Source organism: Tubulanus polymorphus, chromosome 7 (genome assembly GCF_964204645.1).
Source record: "Tubulanus polymorphus chromosome 7, tnTubPoly1.2, whole genome shotgun sequence".
NCBI lineage: Eukaryota > Metazoa > Nemertea > Palaeonemertea > Tubulaniformes > Tubulanidae > Tubulanus > Tubulanus polymorphus.
Window position 1 is genome coordinate 5,639,609 of NC_134031.1, and position 11,416 is coordinate 5,651,024.

At 39.8% G+C, this 11,416-nt stretch overlaps 1 protein-coding gene across 1 annotated transcript in view; it reads right to left on the reverse strand.

The window, feature by feature from the left end:
- LOC141909381 (ephrin type-A receptor 7-like) overlaps positions 1–6,161 on the reverse strand; it is a 33,327-nt gene extending 27,166 nt beyond the window's left edge. Inside the window, exons 1-2 of the mRNA XM_074799828.1 lie at positions 6,082–6,161; positions 5,556–5,689 (exon numbers count right to left, since the gene is read on the reverse strand). Coding sequence (XP_074655929.1) covers positions 5,556–5,689; positions 6,082–6,104 — 157 coding nt within the window. The 5' untranslated portion in view covers positions 6,105–6,161. The remainder of the gene's footprint in view (positions 1–5,555; positions 5,690–6,081) is intronic.
- Positions 6,162–11,416: the final 5,255 nt, after the last annotated feature.

Consider the following 11,416-nt stretch of genomic DNA (forward strand, 5'->3'; position numbering starts at 1 on the left):
TGCAATTTGGAATTTGCATACAGCAAGGGGCAGTGGCTGAGTGGATTTAAAGCCAGTTCTTCTGTCTCTCTCCCCACTGGGATAAAGGAACCGTAAGCCTGCTTATAACATCTTGAGTGGCGCTCTTTGGGTTGAATTATATACAAGGCACAGGCGCAACAAGGTCAAACTCCGAAATTCTCATGCGTTAGTTCCCATTGCATTTTGGATATGTTGTATCAAGGGCCAATAGCTAAATTTTGTCAAAACAACATTTCGAATTTCAACCCCATTACTCAGATAGAAGGTCATCTTCAATGTCATATCATTGAAAACCGGAGTTTTTAGTGTCTAGTTCTGCCTTAGGTGACACAACTAGACCCCCCTACTAACATTGTACCCAAGTTCCATCAAGAACAACCCACCATCAATGAGACTAAGTATTGAAAGGCAGACACACACAGTCAGTCAGTACGAGAATAAGGGTCTCATGGAAGTATGAGAACCAGAAAAGTGTCTTAAAAATGACGTAAATCTCATTGAATGCAATATTTAAAGGTAATGCAGGAAAATAGAGTAATTTTCTTATGTATAACAGCCGTTAATTTTACGCGATGACAGATGACACAAAGGGACGTCGAATAAATATCGACTATCAACAGACATGTTTCGTGTCTGTCATGTTAAGCGAACGAATGTAAATTGCCGGTGACACGGTACAGGTTTGACAGCCAGATCGGTAGGTAGCGAAATGAATCCGCATTATTCGAATCGAATCGAATCGAAAAAAACTCCTTTGTACCCGATTGAATAGCTAATTACGAAAATAAGCAGTTTAAACCATAATAACATACGCGACTTCAATCGGTATGACGCAAATGTTTGAATACAAAAATCTATTGAATACAGCGATGAAAAATTCCCCCCATGCGTCAGTCAAAGTTCTACTTGACTTTAAAATATGATTATGGTTATCTAGTGACATTTCAAGTGATTCTTTTATTATCTATAGTTCATCGCTGCTGGGTTAGGTTTAACCGGCGCATCGTCGGGAAAAACGATAACTTCGAATCGATACCGTATCGAATATCTGAACTCGGTCCCAATTACGTAGGTACGTTTACAATAACAGAGTTCCACGGTCTGTGAGCGTGTACGGTTGTTCAATTCGAGAACCATATATTATCTTTTTCGGTTGTTTGTTTCAACCGCGTAGAAAAAAAATGAAATAAACAACAAACTTTCCCTTCGAGGCAGTAGTCGAGTTCCCAGATTGTTCTAGAACGAATGTCTCGTCGAATGACGACGACGACGCGCAAGTTCCGATCGAAAGTTTCTTCGCGCGAGCGCGCCGAAAATCTCCGGCGACGTTTTTCTCGTGAACGTTTTTCTACCCGATTTCTCGATGCCGTTCTCGCGCAGCCGTTCCTTAAAAAGCGACGAGAACAATTCAAACGAACGAAATGTACAAAAGTAATTCGATATGCTTCCCGTAGAATTTCTACAAGCTTCTTGCGTTTCCCCGGATCACGGAGTTCCGTGTTCCGTCTGCAAGGTTTCGCTTTTTATTTGATTGGTAAGTTACTCGCAGATGCTAGGCCTTTTAGTCACGCGAATTCCGAAGTTTCGAAGAACAAAGCCCCTTGAAAGTTATCCGAATATCTTTCAATTCCGTCAGCCATTTCTCTGATACTACTAACACGCAACGCATTATTTTTTTTTCAGAAGCCATCAAACTGATGGCTTTCGCATCAACTCATTTTCGAGCCATGGACAGAATATAAAACGCTATGAATATCCACAAGAGAATAAGGCGCAGTTTCAGAGACTTTGACAGCCGCGATCGCACAAGCATTTTTAGCCTGACCAAAAATGTTGGACCAGGCCCGAGCCAAATTCTAGCACGGGTCAAATTATTGCATTTGAATCGCAACTGGTTCAAGAAATAATTCACTGCGCTCGAGTGAGTGGTTTGCGTGTGAAAGCGCTCTCTAATTGGTCATGGGAAAAATTGACTAGGTCCGGACCCTTGTCAATTTGGCTCTGGCAAAATCGTGGCTACCGAGGACATCCTCAAGAGAATAACGCACAAGTTGAATAGACTTTGACGACATCGAAAAAAGATGCTTGACGTAAATTGTCACTCTAGATCGGTAAATTGAGAAGTAAACACTGGCAGCAACAAAGCTCGATTTCTAAGCAGAGGAACATAATTATTGGCTTATAAATGAGTCAAAGATGACTTCGAGGAATGTTTGCATTGTAGCGGCTAGTGCCAGTAAATTGCGGTTAATTGAGCCCCGACGATAAATAGTTCTTTTGATTCCTAAAAAACGGCAGAGAAAACTAAAGCGACGTATCCCCATATACTACTATCGTTACTATTGAAGATGTGAAGGTATTTTCGCGTAATGGTCGGCTGATACAGGGAATGCTAGATTTAATCCTCTTAGACTATAACGTTCGACTAGGGAAGAAGTCGTCGACAATCCTATTAATCAATGAATGCCATTTCACATCATCGGCGCAGACGCAAAGCCCCTTAAAGCCACTACAGGGGATAACGGTTTCATAGTTCACTGTTGCACGGTGTCATCAGCAGTCGACCGTACCAAGTGCATTGCACTGATAAACTGAAAACCCTATCAACAACATCTGCATACAAAAACCACTGCTGAATAACAAATATTGACAATTGGTCTTATGAAAATTTTTTCTTCAATATCAATTACGAAGATAACCGCACATTATATGCAAAATGTTCTAAACTCTAGTATTAAACCATGTTCATCCAGTTCCACCAACAGGTGTCTCCGAAATATGCTGTTGAAAACAGTCGAATGGTGTCAAAATTCGCTAAGACTTTTAATTCGACTTTAAGCGCGACTGAATGAAAACAGGGATGATAGTTTAGATGGACTTCATCAACATTTATACCAAAGATTTTTTGACGCCGTAAAAACCGTTTATAATAATGTTTATATATATCGATACATAGTATGCGTTTTAAGGGTTTATGTATTGCGTTTTAAGGGTTCAATGTGCACTACTACATCATCAATATTAGCGTTTCGAAATAACAATTCACAATTTGCGACGTTTATTTTGTAATGAAATATATTTCATAACTATTGTTTCATATTTGATAAATTTCAATAATTATTTTTGGGAGGATGTGCACTACATCATCATATATCGGGGCTAGACTGGTTACAATTCAATTCGATTACTGATATATTCAAATCCAAAATAACTTTGTTGATCCTTAATATTATATAATTCTATACCATTATCGACAATATCAAGCAATGTATAATTTATAATTTATTTTTCATGGTCGTCAATAAACTTTCAAGTTTTCTCATTCATAACTTCACTACTCCGAGGCTGTATCTCAACAACAGCCCATCCCGCATCTCACGTCAGGGGGAGGGGGTAAAACGCATAGTAAGCTCTATAGTTCAGGACGTTATTAGATCCTACGGCTTGATTCCATAATCAGTACATGACATCCATATACGGTTTATGAGTTTAAGCCGGAATATTTACACGGTAAACGCTAACACGCGCGCAGTACTGGAACCCGGCGGCTGAAAATATTGTAATATTTACAATGAATGGTATTTCACCCCGCAGTCAGATTAATAATCAACGTCGATCGAGAATTATCAACTGTGGGAAACAAGCAACGAGCGCGGCGCATTTAATCCTTTACTCCGGGCCCAAACATCTAACTTTTTCGATTTGATTTGCCCGCATGCAAAAAACATTTTCTACGCCGAATAGGTTCATGTTACACTCGCTAAAAAAATGCTTTGAAACAATAGCCGCGATCACTTGAGCCAAATTTGGCCCAGAACAACTGTTTACACAGGTGCCAAATGGGCCCGAGCCTGTTTGGCCCAACCAAAAATGTCGAACTAGGCCAGAGCCAAATCTTAAGCGTGGATCAAATTATTGCGTGTGAATTGCAACTGGTTCCAGAAGTGACTCGCTTCATTATTTAGTATCGAGTGAGTGGTTTACGCGTCAACGCGCTCTCTAATTAGGCACGGGCCAAATTTGAATTGGGGCTCGATCCGTGTCAATTTGGCCCTGGCCAAATCGTCTCCGTATGATCACGGCTTATGTTAAGGCCCGATTAGTACAGTCCAGAGAATGATGAACCAGGCTATATGCCTCAGGCTGCTACTGGAAAGTAGTCAGCCTTCAGAAGATCAGTCGTTTTTGAAATCGCGCAATTTTTACGACAGGACTAGGATTTCAAGTACTCAGAATATACCGGCTATATGCACTGATTTCGCCTACGAAACGCGCGCACTAAACATTCGCAGCGTGAACAAAAATACTAAATACTAACATCCTTAGAAAAAATAAACTATGCAAAATGACTGTTTTTTGTTTTTTACAGAGATATACACCTACTCAAGCCTGTGGACCGACAATAACAACAGTATACTAACTGATGTATCAAATCAGCTGACGAAATTCTTCCGCAGGCAGACAAACAAAAGAATGTATCCCTCTCCGGTTGGTATCTATTTAGACTAAACAGAAACTAATTCAAAAAAAGCGCGGGATACATCTCTACCTGACTAAATTCTGTGTCTCGGATTTGTTTATTAGGTTCAAACAGCATTTTCCCGAAAGTTTTTAGCAAGGCGGCGATCCCTTTCATTTTTAACATCCGCCCCTCTGAAAATCAGCAACACCTCATCTAATATCCTCTGCCCCTGCCTGAGTGGATGTCGACATTCTATCAATGCTGATAATCGCTTAGAAATATATCGCGCTAATGTAAAAGATTACACCGAAATAAAGCTCAAATTTTCTGTAGCTATGGGGGATCGAAAGCCTTGCTAAAGTTCAGCAAGCACGATGTCATACCCTAAACAATGAACGCAGCCCCTTTAAAATTCCAGCATATGGAGAACACTGGGTTCAGGCATGATGCACGTTACATGTGTATTCATGTATAGTTTGTCACTTCAAACATCAAACAAAACATAGAAAGTGAATTATCTACATATTTCTGCACGTTTCATTTCAGCGAAGTTTCTCCGGATTTTTTTTTTTATTAAAGCTCTTTAAGTGCAAGAGAATGCTAAAAACGATAACATTTGAAAAAGGGTTAATATTTATTGAGCAACACGCGGCCGCGATGTTGGATATAGCAACGATAAATTGAGCATATAATAGCAAGCGGTAGATCATTTAAAACTGTTACTGACTCATACCACTCACTCTCTCTCTCTCATACTGTATCCGTATCACCTGAATGAGTGGCCAACACAGGTGATACTACCCTCAGCTCTCATTAGTTCGAGAACTGACGCCGCAATGGAAAAACAACATCTTTTGACCACGAAAAAAAACTACCGTTCTGCGGGAGCGAATATCATCGATACCGGTAGCAAGGAATAGCGATACCTCGCGCTGCTCGCTTCGAAAATAAAAAACACAAATTCCAAGCGTTTGTTTCTTAAACTGGTTCACTTCAAAGGTGGATTTAGGGGGCTGGACCGCACCCCTTTTAAACCTAACCATCGGCATATATTCATACATATTGTTTTTACCTGTGCCTGCATCAGTGGTGAATTCGATCATCTCGTAGAAATCCCATTCTGTGCGACTGATTTTCGAAACGCCGTTTCGAGCGTAAATCGTCACTTTGTATTTCTTACTCGGTTTCAATCCGCTCAGAGTGACCCTGGAACGAATTACAAAAAAAAAATAATAATCATATGTTTTGATAATAATTACATGCAGTGTTCTCCGGTTTTAGACGGGCGGCCACCCTTTGAGAATCATCATACACCTTATAAAATATCTTCTACCCCTATCAATGTGTATGTCAATATTCTATCAATACTGATAACTGCTTCGAAATACAATGAGCTAATGTTAAAGTAGCAGATTACACGAATAAAGCTTAAATCTTAGGTATTTTTTTGCAGGATCAAAAGCCTTGTTAAGGTTCAGCAGCCACGACGTCACAACGTAGCCTCTTTAAAATTCCAACACATGGTGAACGCTGACATGTTATTATTTTGGGGGCTACTATGTTGGCTAAGATGTTTTTTTGTCTGTCTCACTACTTACCGTGTATGGTTGAAATTAGTCATTGCCGGCGTATAGGCGACGTTGATATCGCACTCACGACACTCGACGAAGTAATACAAATCTTTACGTCCTCCGTCAAATACAGGCGGCTGCCATTTCAATATGGCCGTCGACTGGTCGTGATAGTGTACGGTGAGGTTACGCGGAGGTGACGGCGGTTCTGAAAAAAAAAGCGAATGGTTAAAACCCCGATAGATCGCGACTTATTATATTCAGTTCGCCACAAGCGAAAACATGACAAAAAAATTGGAAAAAAAACTTCTATTTAGGGAAAAGCCTACGATGAAATTGGTAAAAAGAGCCCCAGAGCTGCCGACCCCAACCATCGGTAACAAGTCGAACATTTCTTTGGTGGCATATGAACCAAAATGTCAATCAGTGATCAGGGGTTTGACTCTTGATAACCATATTTATAACAGACCTCGGTAATATAGAATGAAATGTAAGTAATTTGAACCAAATTCAGAGTTTTTTGACATTAAAATAGTGTATCTTATGAACTAGGGATTATGCTGATTTTGAGAGTATATCGAAATGATTGGGAGAAGTTAGGCTAAAAACTACTCTCAAATGGTAGTTGTACAGAGGTCTCTTATACAAATCGCAAATATGAAAATCAGGAACAGTTGGTCGCATTGGAGCCCTGAAATAATAAGACAACCTTCCACAGACCACAGCACATTCGTTAAAAGTATCTTGAAATCATGCAAAAAAATGATGACCTGTTAGGTAAAGTTTTCACTGGATGCTTTCGAGGGTTCATCGAGGACAGAATGAGGTGAACTACTGTACTAAAAGTTGGAGTGCTCATAGGATTAGTGTCCGACTCCACAGGAAAACAACAATTCTCCCTCCATCGGATTATAAGGGATTATCTCTGACGGATTAAGTGGATGCGTAAAACCTATACCTATAAACATCATAAACTCTACACCTGTTATCGTATTGGAAAAAAAATCATCGAAAGGACTTTGAAACAACATCACACGATCAACTGCGATATACGCTTAGAATCGTTAGGGTAAATGGTTGCCATGTTGATCTACAGGAAGAACGCCCTAGCGATACTAGTAGATCCAGTAATAAGTAAAGCAGTAACCTGAGGTTATTCAACATTCTCCATCTCTCTCCCCGACGTTTTTCCTTTCAATAATCCCCAGAGAGAAAATAATGAGAATTCACAGGCGGTACGCGGCGGCCGGATAGGTTTCGAGAAATGATTGAGTTCGTCGGTTTGTGTGTACGGATCAGTTTCTCGCTAACGTTGAACAGTTGCTCGTGCTTTATCATTCTCCCCGCGCGTTATAGACCGAACCCGGCAACAACAACCACGACAGCCGCCTGTCCGTCCATATAGCAGTTTCTGGCAGTTTCTTAAAACGTCGGAAGCGGTTATTTTTTTCCAGATTTTTGCAACTCCGACGAAACGTTAAATATTCACGTTTAGAAATAGACAAACCCTCCTGTGCGGTAATTAACGGTAAAGAACGCTTATGTAACAGTATGAGGAAACTAATTTTTCTGAGGTTCTAAATCTAATCAAAGTCATTTGCGAGACTCGAACTACACCGCAAAAATCAGCGTAGACGCATTGCTATGTCTAGACGGAGAATATTGCCAGAAACAGAGTCTCAGCGATGGTAATTTTCAGCTGAAGCCCAAACAAGTCGACCCGGGGACTACTTACTATGGACGGCTTTGAACTCTGTGATTTGGAGGGGCTACGCAAACGAAAACTTGGCCCATTATTTCGAATTCAATCAACCTATGATGATGCAAACTTTCTTGTTACGCAATCATCAATATTCTGAATAACTTGTCTAAAGAATATTCACTGATTCAGAAACTGGCCTAGTCACCACTTCGAGACTTTTACTTTAGTTTAGTAACATATCCTTCGTATTGTTGTGACACACAGACCGACATCAGGTTCGTAGGGTAAATTCTTTTAAGAACGAAAAATACGATATCGGAAAGGGGGATTTCGGATATATTTCGTTTTCTGGTTATGACAATATCCGATTGAGAGCGATGATCCCTCGACTGCCGGGGAACTAGCGCGCCGCCGCGCGTATTGATAAATGTTGCCCGGGTTTCATGTATCAATGGTTTATTGACAGCAGACGGAAACCGAAAACCTCAACAACCCGACAGATATCCGAGATATAATTGATATTTTCCCTGTCTCCCCGCTAAGCTTAGCTAGTTCTTATGATCATACAGAAATGTTTTCTCGCAAAACGAACGAACGACTTTGGTTATCGGGAAGAGTTTCAATTTCTTTTCAATTGGTATCGCTCTATCAATACGATAGACTGCACTGACATCAGAATTGGGTGGTGGTTTTGGTCAGCAATGAGAAAAACAAATATCGCCAAGTTAATCCAGTGCTAGCCACCAGGCTGTATTTATTGGTAAGGTAAAACTGAAACCGTATCCTAAACCCCATTTGAATCTGACTTGTTAACAGAGTTAATCTATCCCTTTCAATTTTATCTACAATCACATGGTCAGATATCAAGGACTCATGTATGATCCCACCAGATGGCGTGCCAATCAGTAGGACATACTAGATCGAAATTTAGTTCATTTTTGAAAATATAAATCTCAACTATTTTTGGCCCCCAACATCGGAAAACATTTCTAACCATTATTCAATTTGAACTGAGAGAAGCGGTCCAATGCGACATCCTACTGCACACTACTGCCACCTGGTGTATTTCTCTATCCTTGCTTCTCACAGTCGGAATCCTGCATTGTCATGGTAGTATAACACGACGAAATATATCAGTTTTTACTTACTTGTACACGGAGAGTAGACTTCATCCAATACGTAACGATAAAACCCGTCGAAACAGCTACATTCAACGGATCGTGGTTTCGGGGCATGGCTATTCGCTGGACAGATTTTACACTGTTCGTTGCCGGTCTTATGTTTGTACGTGTTCCTTCCACATTCTTAAAAAAAAGAAGAAGAAATTGTCGTAAATCATCTAATAATAAGAAGTCTTCATACTATAAAATCTCTGGACCAAACTGGTAGCATTTCTTCAAACTGCCAAAATATATCTAACCAGCAAAGGCTATAATAATTGATGCCTTGTTTCTCATTTCTGCTGAGCTAAAGTTTAGTCGGTTAAAAGTCAGTTTAAAGTTTTTGATCAAGCTAGCCATAACAGACACGGCCGGCAGCTATGGAAATGAACTGATTACAATTTTAATTGCAGTTTACAAAATGACCCGGCCGATAAGAAGAAACAACAAATCATTTCATTTCAGCCTAGAATTCACCATTTTCCTTAACGGATTTAGCAAGCACAAAAATGACGCAGAGCCTCCACTAGTCTCCATTATATCTACAAACGTATTGTCTAACAACAAGTGATACGTTATTGTCACGCGAATATTAATCTATTATGGACTGTATCTTCCTTTTCGCCATGTAATTCATGACAACACGATATCCAGCGGGATCAGGAAATCGTCGAAAAGCGATTCAGAATATTATATGGATAGACGAGGGAATATCTCTTAAATCTAAAGGAAGCGATCCATCAAAACTGACATCATTTTTAAACGGAATGAGTTTCATATTTTTGTCCTCGCGCTAAGAGCACTTGCGCGTTTTCCCCGTTCTATAGCCGGGAATACAATACGCGATGTCGACTCCAATCAGATGGACACATATTAATTCGAGTGACTCTTTACGAGAACAGTTCATTCAACAACAAAAAAAAATGCATAACTGAATATAATGAACTCGCCAACAATGAAATCAACAGCATTCAGACTTGTGATGTGACATAACGCAGTCAAATAGATCTTTAAAGTCGCCTAAAAAATGCAATAGCCCTTGAAATGGGAAGATGTACAGAATGTAGAGCTGTATTTGTGATGACTACTCCTCCACAGCCCTTGACAGACTTATTTTAGACAATGGAACGACGGAGTCATTATTCAAGCGCGCTGGTTTGTAATAGACAATATTTATATCCTCATCGCCGTTATATTAGATTTGATGACTTCACAGGCGCAATTTTTTTACGATGAAATGTTGAAGAACTGCAACACGGCTATACTGTGCCATTCAACGCATGTATTCTACCAGATTCACTTGACTTATATATAATCAGTCATTTACTTCATTTTCAATAGAATTTCTAGGCTCCTAATTAGCTATCGGTTGATCATCAATTGCCGCAGTAACATTTTGATTTCGCATTTAGTCATCGTTTGATCGATGCAACATTAGGATTTATGGTTCCGTTGACATTACATAATTAGGTAACATGTGAATTTTACAACCTCTGAAATACGTGGTACCCACACATATCGATAGATATATTCCTAACATCATCTTTTTGTGAAAGCATATGAACTCTAATTCAGTATCACTATCATAAAAGCATTGGTGAACATTGTTTCAATGAAACAGGCACTATACAAATGTACTATTATCATTATCATTATCATTATTATTATCAAAATGACAAATGCAGTTTAGAAAATTCGCGAGTTATGAGTTTTGAATATCAATTATGCAAAAATACACAAGGCTATCTATCTTTACTCATGAGATGACTGTAGTATTACAATTCATTACTATCTGATTTTCGGCTATCAATTATACAACAGTATAAACCGATAACAACCACGATCAAGGCAATTATTATCAATATTTATTATTCTCTAGCGACTTGTTTATCTGATATGATATACGTGGGAATCTGGGCACGTTGGCAATCGAACGCGAGGTCCTCTAAACGGGCGAGACAGATGGTTCCGGGTCGAGGGCCACTACCGTTTGAATGGTCGAGTATGCGAAATAAGACCCACGCCGGGTCGATGGCTGTTTTCGCCGTTCTCTGAAGAGCGACTGGGTCTCTTATGTTCCGTTCACTGGGAACTGTCTACGAAGGTGCAGAAAGCGAACCTACGAATTGAGTTAATACTAACTACAGTTTCTGGGAAGGCTCTCTCGGAAATGAAGTTATGCACGCGATCGACGATGTTGTTGATATCATTGATTTTCGGAATTCGAAGGTCTCTCAGACACCTCTTGCGTTAGGACTCGACATAATGAAGGTTATTATCACTGTTGCGGATATCAAATTGAATATCTCAAGAAGACTTCGGGAACAAGGCGATACGACGAATTTTACCGCGAACTAACGAGTATTTGTATTCTAGTGTGCTCCAAAATCAATCTTCATCAACTATCTTCATTCCAGCATCCCTACGTTTGATTATATTAGCGAGACCCTGTTACATCTAAAAGTTTGTATGTACCAGCCGTTTGAATTCATGAGGGCAG